The 21,528-nt window shown below is 53.2% G+C and overlaps 1 protein-coding gene across 4 annotated transcripts in view; it reads left to right on the forward strand.

Moving 5' to 3' along the window:
• The first annotated feature begins 230 nt into the window (after positions 1 to 230).
• TOX2 (TOX high mobility group box family member 2) overlaps positions 231 to 21,528 on the forward strand; it is a 136,676-nt gene continuing 115,378 nt past the window's right edge. For 2 of the 4 annotated variants that reach the window (XM_070589286.1, XM_070589284.1), the window contains exon 1: positions 231 to 476. In XM_070589286.1, the coding sequence (XP_070445387.1) occupies positions 378 to 476 (99 nt within the window). In that variant the 5' untranslated portion in view covers positions 231 to 377. Of the gene's footprint in view, positions 477 to 1,415; positions 1,775 to 21,528 lie in introns of those variants that run through there. The other 2 variants (XM_070589287.1, XM_070589288.1) reach the window with 2 other exon arrangements.

Here is a 21,528-nt window from a genome sequence, read left to right on the forward strand (position 1 = left end):
GTGGGGAGCGTCCCACTTCTGGGGAGGGGCGTCGCAGGGGCTTCTCCCTCCCCTCACCCTTGGTGCCGAAAGGAGGGACGTGAAAAGGCCCTCTGGACAAGCGCGCGACCCTCCCGGACCCCCAGCGGCGGACGGCCAGGCGGGGGACCCGGTGGCCCGGAGGAGGGACCTCCCTGCGGGGCTCGGGCCCCCGGCCCTCGGCGGCGCCCGCGGCCGGAACAATAGCGCGCGGGCGGGCGGGCGGGGCGGGGGCGGGGCGCTCCTCCGGGCACCGCCCCCGGCCCGCCCCCCGCGCTCGCACACCCGCGCGCACACCGCTCCCACCCGCCGCCCGCCCAGGCACTGCCCGCGGAGCCGCCGCCGCCGCCGCGCCCGCCATGGACGTCCGCCTGTACCCCTCGGCGCCCGCGGTGGGCGCGCGGCCCGGGGCCGAGCCGGCCGGCCTGGCGCCCCTGGACTATTACCACTGCGGCAAGGTAGGCGGGGGCCGGGTGGGGGCCGAGGCGGGCGGGGCCTGCCCGCGCCTTCGGACCCCGCGCCAGCGCCCGAGCGTCCCGAGCTGGAGCGCGGGCCGGGAGTCCCCCGGCGGCTCGGGACGCGGGCACTCTCGGGGACACACGGGGCGAGACGCCGGCGGTGCCAGTGCACGGGGACACGCACACCTCAGCCCCGCCGACGGGCACATGCCACTCACACCGATACCCTCGCGGTGACGCTCGCCCTGAGTTGTTCGGATCCCAGGCAGAAGTCACCCGACAGTCACACGATGGCACAGTGACACTCACACTCACCACGTCCCCCGATAGCCGCACATGCATTCACAAGCTGACACACAGTGACCGACCGTCCTACGCAGACAGCCGTGCACCTGCTTACACTGTCTGACCGTCCCACACAAGTGTCCCTGACAGTCATTTATGCACAAAGACACGCACTCGCCCACGTACTGTCACACCGCCACATACGAGTCACCCATTTACACACCACGATGCCACACACCCCGTTACATGCCCCCATCCGCTATCACACCCAGTCACAACTAGGGACAGTCACACAAAGAAGTCGTTCCGACAGTCACACGCTCGCACTCGCAGTGACTCACAGGCGCACACTGTCGCCCACAGCCACCCCATGGACGGTGAGCCTCAGACACACTCATCGCCCTGACGGTCACACAGTCACACACGCAGGGCAGCCACCGCCTCCGCACCGCCGTCCCCGCCTCGGTCATCTACACTCGCGCGTCGGGGTTTTAACTTCCCGGCGCCGCCGCGCACTAATTGGGCCGTTTACTAATTGGCCGTCCCTGCCCGCGGGGCCTCGGATCCCGAGTTGGTAATGGCCAATCGGGCCTGTCCCCTCCCGGGAACGGTGAGCGGGCGTCCCTCCAGGCTGGGGCTGCCGTGAGGGCCACCCGCGCCGCTTCCGAGGTCGCCGCCCCCACCCCCGCCGGGTTCCCGCGGCGCCGCGCCGGGCGCGAAGGCAGCGCGAGCGCCTGGATCCCCGGACAGGGGGCGTCCGGCCCCGCGCCCCGCGCCCAGCCCGGGCGGGAGGGTTAGGTGCAGCGCGCCGTCCGCGTCCTGCTCCCGCCCGGGAGGGAACTTTCAAACTTAGTTGGGAAGCCAGACGGTCCGCGCGTCCGCGGGTCGGCGCATCGGTCCGGGCCCGGCGGGAGGCGAGCGCGGCTTTTCGTCACTCGGAGCCCGGATTGAACGGCGCGCGTGGGTTTCCCCGCGGCCGTGGCGCAGACGCGCGGGCCCCGCGGCGCTGCCTGGTGAGTGCGCGTCGGGGGTGGGAGGGGCGGCCCTCCCGGGGTCTCAACCGCACCCCGCAGGCGTTTCCCCGAGCCCTTTGCTGTGGGGCTGCTGCGGGAAGGGGCCGTCCCCGCGCGGAACGCGGGACCTCCCAGGCTGGGCCTCGATGAGTGCGTCCTCGGCCCTGGGGAGAGGCTCCTGGGGTCGCGGGGCAAAGCCCTCCGCCGTTCTTCCGGGGCGGGGGAGTGGGGACCAGGGCCACCGGGGCCTGGGGCGGCGTGGGGGCGGCGTGGGGCGGGAGTGGGCGGCAGGCGAGGTCTCGCGGAGGGTGGGGGCGATTATCTTTTGTCCGGTGACCGGCAAAGTTAGAAGCCGAGGAGGGGGATGGTGTCCTTAAGAGAAAGCCGGTTCTTGGGCTGCTTCCAGTCCGATGGAGGGAGAATTGATTAAAAGTAGCACGCGGAGTCTCAGGGAGAGGAAGACGGCTGGGTGTGGGGGCAGCTGGTCTGTCTTCTACCCTTGGGTTTGCTATTTTTTAAAATATGAAGTTGGCAAGGTTCCAGCCTCTGGTTTAGGGGCATAGTTGGGGATTGGGGATTTGTGCCTCGAAGTCTGGGAAGGTGGGTGTCCCTTGGCCTGGAGTCTTCCTTTTGGGGGTGGGGTTTCCATAAACCCCGCCAGAATGGGGCATCCCATCCGTGGGCTTTTGGGAGGCGGCGCTCAGACGAGGCCCCTGCTTTAGTCTGACGCCCTATAAAGCTCTGACTCAGCAGCAAGAATCGGTGTCAAACCTGGGCAGGGACGGAACCACGCAGGGAATGAGAGGCTGTTGATTCTGGTCTTCGTCTGTGATCTAGGACCCCTGCCCCAGAGCTGAGGGTGTGTGCAGGTGGACGAGGGTGGCAGGTGGGCCACCAGGGTAGGTAAAAGAAAGGTTTGCCCCTGCACTTGGATGTGAGACCTGCTTGTCAGTCCTTCAGGCTCATGGCAGCGTGAGGCAGGGGAAGTTGCCGGGCTCAGCTGGGGGTGGGTAGGAGGCCTGTTGGTAGATCCCAGGTGGGTAGTTGTCTTCAGTGATTATGGTTGCAGAGTGGGCATGTTGTGACCAGGAGCTGATGGGGAGGGATTAGGGAGAGAAATGCCCAGGCTTAATCCTTACAGCTGGTCACTATCAGAACTGGAGTGGAAACTGAGGCCCAGGTTGTAGCCATGACCAGACTGGGCCCTATAGACTGGGCTGCGGAACCAGGACACAGCCTGCACATGGGGGCCTTGGTCCCTGGAGTCCAGACAAGAGGCTTGTCTCACAGGGACCCAGGTCTGAGAAACACGAGGCCAAGCATTTGCCAAAGTGATGCCAGACAAGCTCGGGGCAGTTGACCTGGAAGGGCCCTTGGCTACCGTTCCCTTGGTGACTGTCCCCTTAGCAATCCTCTACACAGAGATTCCAGCCTCTCTAAACCAAAGTCATGAGCTGTGGCTGTTCTTTTGGTATCTTTTGTCTGAGAAAATACACAATGACAAAAAGCTGCACTGGTTTCATTTTTGCTTTGAAATAGATGTGTTTTTTATTAGTCACCATGCTATTAGCATGCATTTGAAAAATAGCTTACCAGATATATGGCAGGCACATTGCTTATTTCATGTAATAATAGTGCCTGGTAAGCACAGGGGCTTGTGGCCCTGTGGTCCCCAGGATCTGTGGCCCAAGCCTGGGAACCATGGATCCCCTCCTTCTTCCTTGCTTCACAGAAGGAGAAACTGAGTCATGGAGTAGCATACTCGCAGGTTAAAAGCCAGCGAAGAGCAGAGCTGAGGCCTGAATCCAAGTTGAATCCCAGCTTGACACTTACTTGGCCTCCTCACAAGTCTCTGTTGTGGTTTGGGGTTTAGGGGGCTGTGACATCCTTCCTCGGGTAACCGGATTCCCTTCATTTGGATTTTGGCAAGGCACCTTACCAGGCTGGGGGCATTGCCCAGGGCTCCCCGCTCAACTGTGGCAGACTAGTATGCCCTGGCCATTGGAATTGGGCAAACCTGGGTTCAGATCTCCCGCTATGGCTTTGTGACCTAGGGCAAATGATTTTTAGCTCATTTTTTAACTGAGATATGATTTACATGCATTAAAATGCAAATTTTAAGTGTACAGTTCCATGAGTTCTGATGTTAACCACTCTCCCAATCCAGATATAGAGCATTTCCATCTCTCCAGAAAGTTCCCTCATCCTGCTTTCCAGTGAACACCTCCTGTCGTCACCTCTGGAGGAGACTACTTGTCTGATTTCTATTATCAGTGCTTTAAGTTCAACCGAAGTAGACTAATTATATTGAAGTTCTAGAACTTCATATGCGGCATATACATTTTTGTGTCTGGCTCCCTTTTGCTCAGTGTCGTGTCTGTGTTTCGTCTGTGTTGTGTCTATCTGTAGTTTGTTCCATTTTGTTGCTAAGTAATATTGCATTGTCTGAATATAGCACAGTTGGTTTATCTGTTCACCTGCTGGTGGACATTTGGGTTTGTTACCAGGTCGGGGCTATTAGAAATAAAGCTGCTGTGAACATTCTCAGACAAGTCTCTTTGTGGGTAGGGCAGGTTATTTAAAGGCTCAAATATCTCTGAGCCTCTTCGTCTCCTGAGGACAACACTGCCTGCCTCTGAGGTCCAGGAGGCTAAGACGGTTCTTGGCACACACCAGCTGCTAATTAGATATCCACAGCATCAACCACCTAGGCCCTATTCTAGTAAGATCCTTAGCATCTCTGTGTTCCAAGCATCCTTCATCCCTGGTCCCAATATCCTCAAGGCCAACCTTGGTACCACTTTCCCCAGGCAGTGCTCTGTGGCCAGCCACCTTCTCTTTCCCTCTAGTCTCCCCCAAGAACTGGCACTGCTTGGGATGTGGCATGTTCTGCCATCCGTCATTCAATCAACAAACAGTTATTGAGCACCTCTTTGTGCTAGGCACTGTGCTAGGCAATTGATGCTACAAAAGCGAATAAAAGTAAGTCAAATTGCTGCCCTCTGGATCTTATATGTTAACATGGGAAATCATAAATATATGGGTGAAATACATGGTGCTATGACTGATGGCAATACAACTGTGGGGAAAAGTGAAGCAAGGAAGAGAGTTAGTGGGTGCCAAGGCCAGGAGCTGATTTTCAGTTTTAAGTAGGGAGGTTGGGGAACGCCTTGTGGTCTAGACCACGTTTCTCAAACTGATATACACATTAAGAATCATCTGGCAAGATTTTAAAAACAGATTCCTGGGCTCCATCCCAAGAGATTCTGACTCACTTGTCTGGGTTGGAGCCCTGAGAATTTGCGTCTCTAACGAGCTACCAGGTGATGCTGCTGCTGGACCACTCTTTGTGTAGCAGCGGTTTGCTTGTTTGTATACAGGTTTTTGTGGGCTCCCAGCAGGCAGGAACCAAGCCCAGCACCTGGCACAGTGCCTGACCCATAATTGCTCAGTAAATATGTGCGGGTGGGTGATGATTCAACTCTCCACCCACACAGCTCTGGGCACAGCATCTGGTACCTGGATGCGGCTCTAGACAAGCTTAGTTAATGAATGACCGGAGTCTCCTTTTGACGAAAATCCATGAAGTGGGAGTTGCTGTTCCTGCCTCACCCGAACTTGGGATATGTGAGGGTTGCTTAGCATCCCTGGTGGGTGAGGTCCTCACAGCTTCTTTCTCTAGGGACACAGGTGGCTGTGGGCGGGTCCTGTGGAAGGAGCCCTGGGCTGAGTGAGCTCTGAGCTGAGATGGCTGGTCCTGGGGATCTCTGCATCTCTGTTAGGAAGCCTTTCTTTACGTTCTATCCAAATGTGTTCTCTGTGCCCCTCCCTGAGCCTGTCCTGAAGGTCCTCTAGGACCATGCGTCCGTATCTTCTCCGGGTCTCTGTTCCCCTCTGTGCAAAGGGAAAGAAAATCAGTGACCATTAGCCTTGTGAAATGAGAGCTGTGGTATGGAAATACAGTGAAATAAAGGATGGGCCTCTCCTTTATCACTGTAGGGAGTGGTGCACCCAGCAAGGATGAGGATGAGGATTTTGGGGGAGATGGCCCCCATATGACTCAGAGGGTAGAAACCACTGTGTCTCCCTTTACTTTGTGTTCCCAGAGCTGGCCTGTCTCATAGGTGCTCTACCGATATTTGCTGAATGAATGAATTCAAGGCTGGCCTGTTGTCCCCTGTGGCTTCGGTAACTTGGCATCTGTTTGGCTCATATAATCAGAAGATTCTGTGGTGAGCACTTGGAGTCCAGGGTAGGGCAGGGGTCCAGAGTCTTTTGGCTGACTTGGCATTCCCAGAGGGCCCTCCCTGAGTAGGCACAGAGGACAGATCCCAGCACGGAGAGCAGCCAAGAAGCCGGGAAGAGCAGCCCTGAGTCTGCGCACGCAGGACAAGGCCCCACGTCTCACCCTTGGCCAAAGCATCCCCCTGCAGCACGGCAGCCAGCACCGTGTGATTCTGTAGGGCCATCTGTTTGGTTTCTCTGACATCCTGGAGCTGGTCTCAGGATATAAAGGCAACGCAGATAGTGGAACCCGGCAGACCCGGATTTGAACACTGCCTTCACCATCATCAGCGCAGGCAAGTTGTTTCCCCTCCCTGGGCTTCAGTCTCCTCATCAGCAAAATGGGCACATCGACACCTCCCGACCTCCCCACCTCCACGTGGGGTTGCCTGTCTGGAGGTTTGGAGATCTGCATAGACAGCACTTGGCCCCAGCAGGAAGTGCTTTCATCTCTATTCGCACAGAGCAGCATAGTTGAAAGTTAAAATGTGAGGGGAACTTGGTTCCAGCAGGGGCTGCTGGAGGCCTGGCCACCCCAGCAGCTGCAGAGGAAATCTTCCTAAGATGGGCGTTTCCACGCCGTGGCCTCTGGATCTGATTTCCCAGCGCCTCCATTTGAAGAGGTTGCTTGTTGGAATGTTCAGGCTTCTGAATCCACAGGCAGCTGCTCCTTTGCTCTGTGTCTTCTGTTTCCTTCTCGAATCTGTGTGGGAGGGAAGGTGGGCTTACAGGGCAGAGGGGACTGGTTCAGATCGCAGCTGCACCATTCACGGACCGAGCCGGGGGACCTTGTGCACATCATTTAACCGCACCAGGTCTCAGTTTTCTCATCTGTCCCAGGGGACAACAATGCCTTCCTCATATCGTTGCTGTGAAGCTCAGATTAAAGTAACAGATATGGAAGTTCTCTTTAATACAGAACAGTATTTCCCAAGTGCGGCAATACAGACATTTGGGACCGGATGATTCCTTTTGTGGAGTTGTCCCATACATTAGGATGTCTTGTAGCATCTCTACCAACTAGACGCCAGGAGCACCCCTTCCCTAGGCGTGACAACCAAAAATGTCTCCAAACTTTGCCGGGTATTCCCTGGGGGGCAAAATCGCCCCTGTCTGGGAACCACTGATCTCCAAAGTTTGGTGCAGGTAAACTAGGAGATGATGGTGATGAGAGTGGCAGAGCTTTAGGGCTCATGCTTTCTGCCCAGTATTTTAGTCCGGTGTCTCCCTGTCGGTAAATCCCATATCCACGTGGTTGGCAGTCATGTTGTTTACACGGACCAAAAACCTACATAGTGATTTTTCTCTGTGGTTTGGGAGCAGCAGTAAAAACATATGGTAAGTAGTTATTAACTTAATGAGTCGTGGTAAATTGTAATTTTATGTCTTAGTGAAAACATGTTGTCTAACAGGGGATAATAAATTTTGATCAGTTATCCTGATGCTTAAACTTGCTACTGTACAGTTGCGATTTCTGGAGCTTACTAGAATGAGCAACAGGATTGTGGTTTTTCAACATATAATTACCTGGTTACTGCTGGGTTTCTCAGATGTCCAGCTGGTTTCTATTGAGGGCCTACTGTGTGCCAGGGGGTTCATCCCCATCCTGAAGACTCAGTGACTCAATGGGAAACTTTTCTTCACTAGATGAAAGGCTGTGTGGTTCTGTAATATATTGACTTAAAATGCAGAGTCATAACTAAATATATCATTGTCTGGGGAAGGGACAGTGCCAGGAGTGTGGGAAGGTTTCACACACAAGAGTCTTACAGGAAACACCAGGTGGGCTACATGGGGTGTAGAGTGGTGGGAGAGTGTTGGAGGCAGAGGGAGCAGCCATCGCAAGGTGGGTTGGCAGGTGGTTTGGAGACATGGTCAGCCTAAGGTGGGGCAGCCGGCCTGCAGGGGAGCTGGGGCACCAGTGGAGATCGGCAGAAAGAGTGTCTCATCCCAGCCAGGTGGGTTTTAAGCAGAGAGGTGCCTTGGAGCCAGAGGGGTGGTGCAGAGTATGGAATACGTAATGTTGCTGGCTCAGACTGTTGTCAGTGGCTGTCTCTCTTGGTCTTCTGCTGATGCCGCAAGTTTCATGACTTGTGTTTGATTCCTGCCCCCTGTAGCCAGGGATGCTCTGCTTCTCAGACTTTAGTGCAACAGAATCACCTGGACAGTCATGAGAACACAGATTGCTGGGCGCCACTCCCAGAAGTTCGGATTCCGCAGGTCTGGGGAAGGGATGACAATGTGCACTGCTAGAAAGTCAGTGACTCTGGTGCTGCTGGCCTGGGAGGCGCACTGAGAGAACACAGCTCTAGACGAGAAGATGGGAGGATTTCCCCGCTCGGCCAAGGGCAGCAGGATGTATGGCTGGCCTGGGGCGTGTAGCCTTGGCTTGGACACAGTCATGTGTCCCAGAGTCTCTTGCCTTCCTCTGCCTCCTCGTAGGTCGTGGAGAGAGTCTCCTTCCCCTTGGAGAGAGTCTTACATTGGGTTCCCTGAAAACAGACTCTGAGGTGGAGAGTTGCCTGTGGAAGGGTTTATTGTGGGAAGTTCTCAGGAGGTGCACCTGTCAGGGAGTGAGGGAGGCATGGTGGGGTAGAGGGAGAAGTTGGCCCGGAACGTGGCTACTGGTGAAAGCCATCCCACAGCGGGCTCTGGAGCTTTGCTGGCTCTTCAGAGTTGTTCCAAACTGAGGCTAGGGGCTGCCCATGCCCTTGATTCTTGTTCATCTGGTCATTGGCTGCAGGCAGTCCCCTTGGGTGAGGTAGTTCCCTGTGGCAGAGAGCAGGTCCCGGTGTGGGGTGCAGCCGAGAGCCCAGACACGGATATTCCCAGCAGTTGGGAGATGAATGCATCAGAAGGGGAGCACCACAGTATCCATCTCAGGGAGCTGCATCTTGGGGAGAAAACTCACCGTTTGCTTCCCACGAAATCAAGGGCTGGCATGTTGATGATTTTGAGCAACTTTGATTCACTGGCTGAAGATTCTTCTTTATCTCGTGATGTGAGTGACAGCTGCAGGATAGCTACTTCTTAAGTCCAGTGGGTGAAAAAAAATTAAAATTAGCAGAATGTTCTGGGGCCCAAGGAGCTTCTCTTACACATTCCAGGGTAGGATTCCCACGTTCTTGCACTGAGATGTCACACATTTTGCTGTGCAGTGGGAAGGACTCCAGATTCATTTCTGAGGAGCTCCTGGGCCAGGCCCAAGGGAGTAGCCTCTGGGCGGGGGACCATGGCTTTCTCTTTGCATTGGAGTCACCTCTGGGCAGGGGACCATGGCTTTCTCTTTGGGCTGGAGTCACCTCTGGGCATGGGACCATGGCTTTCTCTTTGGGCTGGAGTCACCTCTGGGCGGGGGACCATGGCTTTCTCTTTGGGCTGGAGTCACCTCTGGGCGGGGGACCATGGCTTTCTCTTTGGGCTGGAGTCACCTCTGGGCGGGGGACCATGGCTTTCTCTTTGGGCTGGAGTCACCTCTGGGCGGGGGACCATGGCTTTCTCTTTGGGCTGGAGTCACCTCTGGGCGGGGGACCATGGCTTTCTCTTTGGGCTGGAGTCACCTCTGGGCGGGGGACCATGGCTTTCTCTTTGGGCTGGAGTCCTGTCATGTTCTTCAACAAGAGGCTCCTGCCCTGCCCCCGCCTCCATGTGGGTGAGTGTCCATGGCTGCTTCTTCACCATCCTCTTCATCTTCTCTGAGCTCCCAGGAGGCCCAGAGAAGTGAGTGGGTCACTTGTAGCCATAACATGGCATCTTATGCCACTCTTCTGCTTATTAACTCACTCTCAAATTCCTTTCACTCCTCTATCATTTTCCCCTTTTATCTTGAGTCCTGCCATTCTTTTCTTTTTGTTTTTGTTCTTTGTAACATACACAGAAATATGTTAGAATATGAAGGAAAAAAGTGGAGTCTCTCTCATTCTCTTTTCCTTTCCCTGCTGCACCCCCCTTCTCCCTGGGGCTCACCCCTGAGGGGAGTTTGGCGGGCATACTTCCAGTCATAAGCATACTTGAGTTTAACACTTCTAATAAGTTTATTGTTTCTATTTCTGTAATCACGTTTTCATTTCACAGAATTCTGTATTCTTTCTTGATTGACCTTATATCACAGTAGCCTATATTTTTTCTGGATATGTGAATGTCTTGAATCTTTTTGAAGATGATAATTCAATTTTTGAAAAATTATCTTCTGTTTCCTGTATTAACTCTGTTTTCTTGGTGGTTAGTTCTTCTCTTCACTTTGAGGTCTCTCTTTTGTGCTGATATTTGCTACAAATGCCTAGTGATTCTTGGTTGACATTTATTTCTAAACAGAGTCTATGAATCTGTTTTGTACTTGTGAGTTTCCTCAACACCTGTGAAAGCCACGATGGTGTGGGTAGACAATGTGAATGTTAATTTTAGGTGCCCTGGGTGTGATTTGTGGGTGCACACTCGAAGCCGGGGACTTCTATTAGAGCATAGGACAAGCTCCCGTGAGGTTGGGGACGTCTGTCCCTCCTGGAGGCCAGCAGGAACCTGTGGGCGCTGTTGCACTTTGGTTTTCCTGCCCTGTGCCCCATCTCTGGGGGATCCTGAGGCAGTTCTCTCACTTTAATTAAATAATTCTTCTCCCTGGCTTTAGCCTGGAGGCCAGACCAGCCGTCAGCTTATAGGCTAACACAGAGCTCCAGTCACCTCCTCTACCCTCCTGCCTCTCTCTTGGGATGTTCTGGGGTTCAGTTAGGAAAAGAGCTTCTGCAGAGTTCTTGTGTTGGTGTGCTGGCTCCTTAGAGCTGCTCAGTTTCATTGTCAGTCTGTCTCTTTGACTTTCTACTTTTCAGCACACTCTCGATGTTTCTCATCCCCAGGCCTTTCTTGTTTTCTTATGGGCGCTTATGGAGTTATTGTGTTTTCATCAGTCTATCTGAATTATGAATATATATGTATATATTTGAGTTATGAATATGTGTATATGTGTGTGTGCGCGTATCTCCTTTTTATTTTTATTTTCCTGGGTTTAGAAGAGAGGAGAGGTAAAAAGTATATGCTGTATCTACCATCTGAAACAAAAAGTCCCCTCTCACTGATTTTTAAATTTTGTGCTATTTTATGGAGAAAAGTAGGGTAGAAAAAAGCACAGATTGTTCCCTGGGCGCTTAGCACATCTCAGGCTCATTCACTCATATCCTCTCATTGATTCTTCATAAGAACTGTGCTAGGCACGTGTGTCCCCATTTTGTAGGTGAGAGAACTAAGATCCGAATAGATCAGGCCACCAAATGCGGCAGAGGAGCTGGTTGGCAGAGCAGGGGTTCACCTGTGCCCTCTCCGCTCCTCTCTCCTGCAGCCTCCACGCTGCCAGGCGAGCTCCTGCCCTCTGAGAGAGGGGAGAGTGGGTCAGCTTGCCCCTTGTGTGTACTGTTGATGTGTTAGCTCTTCTGGGGACCAGGGGATTCCCAGCAGGGCCTCCTGCCTCTGTTTTCAGCTTCAAACATCATTTGCTAATAGAATGCCTACATATTACAGCTAATTAAAACGTGCTTATCTCGAAGTCGGGCCTAATTTGCAGGAATGATTTAGAAACTTGTTGGAAACGAATCCAACTCAGTAGTATAACCCAGGGTCAATTTCATGCATAAATTTTATTGTTCCGTTGTGCTGCGATTTGACTTGAACTGAACTTGATAATGTGGAAGATGGACCCTGGGCCTTTTGTTGCTCATTTATTCTGCACATATTTACTGAGTGCCTATTAGATGCTACCTATATTGTTTACAGAGGCCCCTCCTCCCCCCCCACCCCAGCTTTCTCTGTTCTATGCGTCCACTTGAGCTGTAAGCTAATTTTTATGCAAAACCAGACGTGGATTCAAGTGTGATGACTTTGAGTTCAATGGAAGTGCCTGGGTTCATATCCTGGCACTTACAATCTGTGTGACTTTGCACCTGTCACTTAGCCTCTCTGAGCCTCAGTTTCCTCACCTAATCACACTTGCATCTCAGGTTTGTGATGAGGCCTCTGGGAGATCAAATGAGTTATCTCCTTCCTCATTCCTGCTGCCAGGTGCTGTTTGGGTCATCTGGGTCCTCTGTAGGACCGAGAGCACAGGCTCACCCCAGGTTTTTATGTCTTTTGTAAGTGATAGAGTCTAGGGAGCTTTCCAGTTCAGAACAGGGATGATGGTGGTTCTGGGTGGGACTGTCTCCTTTCGCTCCTGTATCAGTTCCGTTCTTTCTCATTGCAGCTTCCACAGGGACTCTTTAAGGTTCAGTGAAACGTGCAGATGTGCAAGACTCACACAGGCGACACTTGGCACCTGTCTCCTCGAAGGAGTTGGGACAGGAACCGCCGGCTGCCAACAGGGCACAGGATCTGTTCCTCTTCCCGGGGATAGTTCTCGCAGCGGTGTCTGCACTTGTCTGCGGAGGTGGCCAGCAGCTCTTCTCTTTGCCCGCCCCCCTTCCCCAGGTTTTAGTTCAGTTGCAGGAGAATGAGAGCCACCTCGGGTGGGTTTGGAAGCCACCCAGGCTTGGAAGCTTCATTCCCCAAAGGACTTATATTTTTGTAACAATTCCATAGTCTTCGCTTCAGGGGTCCCTGCAAGGGGCATGTCAGTTACAAGAGTCACTGCACTCAGGAAAACCCAAAGTATGGCTTCTTTATCAGATATTTATAATTTATTTAGAGTTCCTGCAGTCCAGATGCAACTTCCGAATCAGGGGTCATTTTGACCATAAGCAGAGTTGCCTAGTAACATAGTTAACATCCTCCCTTCATCTGGTTTCCAGGGGACTTATGCGAGACAATTAACAAGGGTGAAATTCCCTTGCAAAAGGGAAAAGGGTTTGGTTAACCCTTTATCCTTATTCATCATCCTGTTTTCCCGAGGGGTGGTCCTTTCGGTATCTTTGTGGAGGGATGACTGAAGCCCTCAGTCTGTTTTGTAATATATTTCATGCTTGTGTACATTTTTTGATTGATCTATATAAGACCCTCACAGACTCTGGAGTCATATTGGCCTGGCATCAAATGCTGGCTTTGCAACTTATTAAGAGTTAATTCATTTATTCATCCATCCGTTCAGCCATGCAAAGAACATCCATTGGCTGCTGTGTGCAGGGCTTTGTGGTAGGTGCCAGGCATGAACAGGTGATTAAGACCTGGTCTTGTCCTTGAGGAGCCACAATCTTATTAGAGAGACAGGTAAAAATACACAATTCCAAATGGGTGTAAGACCACCAGGCCAGGCTAGGGGTAGGCAGAGGAGGGGAGAACTGGCCTGTGCTTGCAGGTGAATTGGCCAGGTGAACAAGGTAGAGAAAAGCATTTTGGGTAGAAGGAATGGCATGTGCAAAGATATAGGAGGGGAGGAGAATGTTGAGAGATGAGGCTGGAGTGGGAAAGCTACTTAATATCTCCGGGCCTCAGTTTCCTCATCTACAAAATGGGATTAACAGTGCTTACCTGTTTATGAAAGTAAATGAGCTAATAATGTGTGTTTAAGCACCTGGGACAGTTCAGTTTAACTCCCTTTCCAAATGCCTAAGGGCCAGGCTTTGATTTTAAATGAGACAAAGAGAAAAAAAATACTGAAGGGCCCGACCGCCCACCTGTGCAACGGCAGCCTTTCCTCCAGCTGCTCTTCTGCGAGTCGTGTCGCCTGTCTTTTGGATGGAGCGCTAAATGTTTGCACGCTGTTGTGGATTATGTCTTACAGTATCGCTGAAGCACATAATTGTGTTTTCCTAATGGCTCGACATTAACAATAAGCCACGACCCTTGGAGGCGTTCTCTGGGGCAGTTTTCCATCTGCTGACACCCGTGCGTCTGTCTGATGCCCTGTCAACATATCTTGTCATTTACTGCTGTGTCTTGCTTTTCTGAAAGGTGGCCACCTCCCACATGCCAGCTGGGGATGCTTAGCTCTTGGGGACGTTTACCAACCAGTGACCACCAGCCACACATCAGGATGAGCCGAGGAGCCATCCGGTCCATGATCAAGATCTTTCTGATGCAGAAATCAAATCCTGTCATTTCTCTGTGCAGAACTGCTCAATGGCTCCCTGTTGCAGCTTGGTGAAGTCTTACCAACCTGTCACACTTCTGCTTAAAACCTTCCAGTGGCTTCCCCTGGGGTGTAGTTGGCATCAGATGCCTTTTTTGGCTTATAAGTCCTGGTGTAAGCTAGCCCCTGCCTGCTTGTCCAGTGTCACTCCTGGCTGCTCTGTCCCAGCGACCAGGCTTTGTGCTGGGCACATGGTGGTGAGCACAGCTGGCCTCCCCTCGTCGACTCATGCTAGCCCCCTGGTCTTCCTGCTGTTTCCCAGACACTCCCCGCCTCCCCCCAATGCCTTTTTTTGGCTTGACGGCTTTGCACAAGCTGTTCCCTTTGCCTGGACTGTTCCTGCCTTCCTTCTTCACATGGCTGGCTTCTGTTCACCCTTGAGGTTTCAGCTTTATCCTCTCCTTCTCAAAGACTCTGACGCTCTCCTCTGCGCAGTTACCATTGTCCTCTATCACAGCTTCTAGTGTGTGTCTTTCTCCGTTGCGTGGGCTATCTGTGAGCTTACTTGAGTGTCTTTTCTACCTTCAGGACGGTAAGCTTTCAAACCACTGGGGTCGTGTTTATTTTCTTCACTACTGAGTCTCCAGCGCCTTAGGTTGGTGTCTGCTGTGTGGCAGGTACTCAGTAAAAAGTTGTTGAGAGAATGAATGAATCAGTGTGGCAGTTATATTTTCCAGAGATGGCCACCATAACATATCCTGGGCTGTGCTTCCAAGAATAATTCACTCACCCTCTCTTGGCCTCACTTGTCTTATTTGTACATTGTTGCAGGGAGGATTAAACACATAAAGGTGACAGACTCAGCGTCTGAGGCTGCCAGTGTTAATAAATGTTTATTCCCGTTGTAGCAACATGCCACCCTCACTTCCCGCCAAGCCCAAGGAAGAAAGCTGAAATGGGAGTCAAGAGGGTTGATGTTTGAAATCCTCGCCCTCATGGTTTTTAATCAACGCTCGACTCTCTGGGGCAAGGGCTGGCAGACCTCAGCCACCTGTTTTGTCCACTTCCCTTCTCCCTGCAGTGGTGACCTTGCCATTTTCAGAAGGGAGGCGTCGCTCCCGGTTGCTTGGGCTGGGGTATCTGGGGCACAGTTGGGCCGGCCTTCAGAGATAACGGAATCTCTCCGGTCCGTGGGAACGTTTCTGCTGAGCAAGGACTTTTTGGTGCCTTCTTTCCTAATGTTATCTCCCCTTTGTTTTTGTTAAACTGTAATTTACGAAGATGATGTTACCTTCCAAAGAGTTTAGAAAATGGGGGGAAACCGCCCTCCTGTCCCCCATGCAGACTCCAGAACAGTGTTTATTTGGACGCTTCCCTTTCTTAATATTCAGCCCTGCAGACGGCTCCACCCCAGCCTGGTCCCTGAGAAATCCCTTCCCCATCTTTCTCTTTCCCCTTTTTACAAAGTATGATTTCCCGATTCATTATGTTTATAATTTATGTCCCACCCCCACCACTAGGATGTCAGCTTCACAAGGGTGGGGCCCTCGGCTGCTGGCTCAGAGATATATCTGTCAGAGCCGCTCTGATTGCTGTGCGTCTGGTTTTGGCATGCCCCACCTCCCTGGCAAACTCCTACATACATGTCTTGTAAGTTTCTGCTCAGGTGCCACCCCCTCCTGGAGGCCTTCACTGCTGTCCTCTGTGCCGCTGTCCTTGCCTCTCTGGTTCCTGGAACACCATAGGCTTCCTGAGAGCTGGGATGCTCTCTGTCCCGAGGAATCAGGGCCTCGAAGGCTGTGTCCAGGAGCTTGGGCTTGTCTCAAGGGCAGTGAGAGTTGAGGTGTGTTACATTTTAGAAGAATCTTTGTGGCTGTCTTATGGGGAAAATATTGGATGGGGGCAAGAGTGGAGGCAGGGGGACGGTTGGGAGGTGACTGCCATGGTTAAGGAGAGAATTGATAATGACTTAGGGCTATCCTATCCCATATGGTAGCCACTAGCCACACATGGCTTTTTAAATTTAAAATCAAATCAAATCTCATTCCTCAGTCACGTTAGCCGCATTTCAAGGGCTCTCTAGCCACTACGATAGCCCCTCTTGGGCCATGGAGATATGGAACATTCCCGTCATTGCAGAAAGTTCCATTGGGCCCCTCTGGCTTGGACTGTAGTGGGAGGGTGGGCGTGGAGAGAAGTGGAGGGTACGGCAGATATTAGGAAGTAGAATGTACGAATTTGGGGATGGGTTGGATGTGGGATGTGATAGAGAGAGTGGCTTGGGGCCACACTAGGACTCCTGGGTCAAAAGGAGTGAGCATGTTTATGGTTTTGATTCAGGTTGTCATGCCATTTTTCCAAAAGAGTCATCCATGTTCCCCAACAGCATAGGAAGGCACCCATTTTATTTCACCCTCCTGGCACGGCTTATTATCTTTTGAAAAACCGTCAATTGTGTCTATCCCTCTTGCGAAATCTGCCTTCACTTAGGGTCTAACATGTGGACCATGAGGTCTTTGTGATCAGGGAATTATATGTATATTAATGCAGATTTCAATAAAAAGAGTTATGTTTGCCATTGTGGTGCCGTCTGACGCTGTTTAAATGCCTTTGGTAATATCTTCAATCAGACGGCAAATAGAAAACAGGAAAGTTAGTAATAAAAAATGAATTAGGGCGATTAGCGAAAGGTGAACCGCCTCCCTCCTCAGGCGACACACAGAGTTGACCGAGCTTTGCAGGGTGCCTCCTGTCCAAACACACGTCGGGATTATTGCAGCCTCCGGGGCTGGCCCTGGGGTCCGCTCGGCTCGGAGGACTTGGTTATTGCATTTAGTTTTGCAAAGGTCACGGACATCCCCTCAGAGGGGCTCTGAGGGGCTCACACCCTGGGTGGGCTGGAGTGGGGCCTCTGAAGAGGGCTTCTGACTCAGGGAAAGCTGGCAGCTGCTTCCTCCAGAGCAGAGACATCAGTGGCCTTGCTCCCCCTCCCTCCCTCCTCCAGGGTCTTGGAGAGTCAATCCCATTGGCCCCTCTTTCCAGCATCTTCCCCAGGGGTGCCCTGAGGGAGCCTTTCCTAGACTGTGGTGTTGGGGGTGGGGTCCCTTCAAGGAGGAAGTAGAAGCAAAGGCTTTAATTGACTAATGCAAACCCTGGGACCAGTTCCTATGGTGTCAAAGAGAAACAGAATTCTGGTGACTGAGTAAGGTGCTTGGGGTTGGAGCTCAAACCAGGACACGGAACTTCTACCTGGGTGACGATGGAACATACAGTCACCAGGAGCAGAGACCGTGAAGATCAAACAGCTGGTGGTGGGGCTGGTTGTGACCATACCAGCTGGCTCACCTCACAGTCCATGGTCAGGTTGGCTAGCGCCCATGCTGAGGTATATGATCGCCACAACAGATGGGCGGTTTTGGTTAATACCGTGTTAGTTAGATGATCCCCACGGTGGGCTCGGAACTACCTACCTTAAGCCAGTACTTCTCAAACTTTGACATGCATGTGAATCACGTAGGGTCTTGTTAAAATGCAGATTCTGAGTCAGTAGATCTGGAGTGTGGGGCCAGAGACTTTACATTTCTAACAAGGTCCAGGTGATGCTGAGCTGTGGGTCAGTGGACCACAGGTTAAAAACGAAGGCCTTTGTGTCAGGCTGAGCTCCATAGAAGCAGATTCTGGGGAAGGAGATTGAGTAGGGAGTGCTCTTATGAGAAGGGGAGTGGGGGCAGCAGGACAGGGCCAGGGGAGAAGGTGAGCAAGGACATGGTCTCAGCTGGGCACCTGCTTAAGCCCGATCCCACGGGGAGCCCTGAGCATGAGTGATACTACAGAGCTGGTCCCATATGGAGGCCGGAGTGGGGGTGGCCTTTGGTACACCCCATGTCAGCTGGTCATTGGCCGTGGGCTTCCTCAGGGAGGGGTGAGGGAGAGGTGTCATGCTTCCTCTGCTTTTCCCCCATCAGCCAGGGGCAGCTCTGCAGAGAAGGGGCAGCTATGGGCATCAGCACTCACGGCCACTGGGGGATGAGCACACTGCCTGAAGAGAGGGATCTGAGTGGGAGCCCATCAGCATCCACACACTGTACCCCGGCCTGAGAATGGCCTTGAGGAGTGTGGACTGGGAGACAGGACTCTTGGCTCTTGTTTCCACTCTGCTGTGTGACCTTGGGTAAGCTCCTTCTGCTCTCTGGGCACTGTTTGTGCCCCAGCCTCATGAGGTTTTGGTTGTGTTTGGTCCTTGGTCCTTGTCCTTAGCTTGTGATGGAGCCTGGGGGTAGGGATGAGTGGATGGGTCGGGGTCTGCGCAGGATGAGGCAGCTCTTACTTCAGAGCCCAAGGGAGAGGGAGGAGAGAGAGAGAGGGGAGAGGAGGAGAGAGAAAGGAGGAGAGAGAGAGAGAAGCCCTTAGACCGGCAGTGTTCCGGGAGGGCTTCCTGGTGGAGGGAGGCATTTCGGCAGGACCTCCAAGAAGGGTAGAATGGGGACATGTGGAGGAGGGAAGAACAGAACAGGCATTTATTTAGTATCCATCACAGGATGGGTATTTCATTTATGCTATTTATTTAACCTTCACAACAACCCTTGAAACAGAAGCCGTCCCTGCTGTGCAGATGCGCTGAGGCTCCAAAGGGGAGGTGACCCGGCTGTGGTCACACTGGGATTGGAACCCAAACCTATTTGCCAGAATCCCCATTCTCCTCTTCCAGGACCACAGCGTGTAGGGAGGGGGCGTGGTAAAGGCAGAGAGAACATCAGGCTTTGGGAGCCACTGCAGACCTGGCTGGATGGGTCCAGGCTGGTGTGGAAGAGGTGGCCCCCGGGGAGCTTGACAAGAACCTTGAGTGCCAGACCCTGGAGTTGGAGTCCTGTAGTGGGGAGCCACGGAGGGCTCTGGGGCAGGCGTGATGTGGGCGGAATCCAGTGTTGTGCCCCTCTCCTCTGGGGCCCTTCCCGCCCCCACGCTGGGGCCATCTTCCCACATGTCAGGCCCCCTGGATTCAACTTCTTCATCAGTGTATGTGTGTGCTGGGGGCTGGCGGGAGTCCGTCCTGGACCCTCCCTGTAGACCACTTTCTTGGCAGAGGGGCTCCCACTTTTGTTGTAGCTGCTTGTGGGACTGAGGTCCTGGAGTCATACTGCCCTCCAGGGATCTCAGTGTGGGTGAGAGCTGGTCGCCTTGCCACTGAGAGGAGCCCACCTTCCTGCCTCGCTCCTCCGTGGCGGCCAGCCCCATGCTGTGCGTCGGTGCCTTGGGGCGAGTGGAGGAAGGACCACAGATCACTGCCCCAGCTGCAGGCAGGTGTGGGCTTCGGCTGTGTCAAGCCTTTGTGGTGAGGACTCATCTTCGGTCTTCTTCACTCTGTTCCCCGTGGCCTGAGTTCTCCCCCAGTCAAAGCTGGCAACACCCGGCTCTTTCTCTCTCATCCTCAAGTAAACCTCTCTCTCTCTCTCTCTCTCAGGATGTTACATAAGCTACAGTCACAACTTGGCACCTGGCACGAGATGCTGATGTCCAACACAGAAACTCTTACTGCCAAGCGGAGCGCTGGGGCTAAGATGATAGTGTGAGAAGTACCAGTGAAGTGGGGGTGGGGATGGAGGAGGAGCTACTATTTATTGAATACCTACTATGCGCCAGGCACTGAGCTAGGTGTCTTACGTATACTGTCTCATATAACCCTAACAATAGCCCTGCAAATTACGTATTATTGTTACCATGTCACAGACACCTGAAGCTCAGAGAGGTTGAGAAACTTGTGTTTGGTCACACAGCCTGTAGGTGGCAGAGTGGATCATGAACCGGAATCTCTCTAGCTCTGAAGTAATGAGCTTTATTCTGCAGCACATGTCCCATATGCAGAGGGTCTTCAGCTTCCTCTGGGAGGTCCTTTCCCATGTGTTCCCTGTTTTGACTCAAACCATTCCCACTGAGAAGACTTGGCGTAGGGTGTGTAATTCCCACTGCAGAGATGGGCAGACCTGGGCACAGGGTGAGTGCCCACCATGTCCAAGCTCAATTCAAAGTCATAGGCCAGCAGGGCTCAAACCCCGAGGCCTGACCCTCACGCCCCAGTTGCTTTCCACCTCCCAGGAGGCTTTGTTCTCAACTTGTTGTTGTACAGACCGGACTTTTGGCTGTGAGCTCCTGGATCAGTTATCTATTGCTGCCTAACAAGCCACCCCAAATTAGTGGTTTAAAACTACTATTTTATTTAGCACACAATCCGTGGGTTGGCTGGGGGGCTTGCTGGGCTGGGCTGGCTGGCCTCTGCGGGGCTCTCTTCTGCATCTGCGGTCAGTGAGCTGGTCACCTGGCAGCTGGGTGATCTAGGATGGCCTTGCTCACAGTCCAGCAGTTGGCAGGCTGCTGGCCAGGGGCTGGCTCAGCTCTCCCCGTGGCCTCTCGTCCTCCCACAGGCCAGCGCAGGCTCATTCCTGGCGCTGTGGGGTTCCCAGCACCGCACGAGCCCCAGTGCACAAGTGCGGGTCAAAGCTTTGCTTGTGGCACATTTGCTGCTGTCTCATTGGCCAAATAAAGTAGCATGGCTAAGCCCGCCTTCCAGGCATGGTGACACAGACCCAGCTCTTGGTGAGAGGAGCAAGAATGTCACCGGGCAGAGAGCACGGTGCAGAAATGGGAGGACCCATGGTCATCTTGGTAATCTACGACAGCTGCCCTCGCTCCTTCAGACAGACATTTATGGACCCCTGCTGCGCACCAAGCTCTATGGCAGGGACTCCGGAGTGCACAAGGCAGACCCAGTGTTGTGCTTCTGTGGCCTCTAGTCTAGCTAATAAATAGCCACCTAATTCAGCACACAATGTGAGTGTAACAGGTGTGACTGGGAGAGCTGTGCAAACGCAGGCGGGAGCTCCCTGACCCTTAAGCTGAGACCTGTAGGAAGACTAGGAGCTGCTGGGACAGGGGAGGCATTCTAGACAGGGAGAACAGTGTGTGCAAAGGCCCTGTGGAAGGAGGGACCTGGCACGTTTGAGCACCCAGTGAAGTGCCAGTTCCCTTGAAGGGTCAGCAAGCTTCAGCTGAGAAAGGAACTTTGGGTTTGTGGCTATCCTCTGAGCATCCCCTGTGTACGCAGTCTCAGGGGGGAGTGGGAATAGACCTTTCCACGGGCAGCTCGCACACAGGGCAGTGGGGCTTGGTGTCCTTTGGGAGGAGGGAGAGATTCGATGCTCGCGTGGGCCCCAGGGAAACCTTTGCAGGCGAGGAGGGATTTGGGAATTGGAAAGGGCAGGGAGGTGGTGAGGGAGGGGTCAGATGTGCAGGATTGGAGGGGGGTGTGGTGTGAGTGATAAGCAGGGCTGGGGTGCTGGGTTAAGTAAGAGTTTTGGATTTAGTTCTGTTGGCCGCGATCTTTGATCCGTGAACTGAGGGCGATGGGATAGATCTGGGTGGGGAGACCTGTGGGGAGGGTGCACAGTAGGAACACTTGGGGAACTCTCCTGACCAGCTGAACCCCAAG

The sequence above is a fragment of the Equus przewalskii genome, chromosome 21, assembly GCF_037783145.1.
Source record: "Equus przewalskii isolate Varuska chromosome 21, EquPr2, whole genome shotgun sequence".
Classification (NCBI taxonomy): Eukaryota; Metazoa; Chordata; class Mammalia; order Perissodactyla; family Equidae; genus Equus; species Equus przewalskii.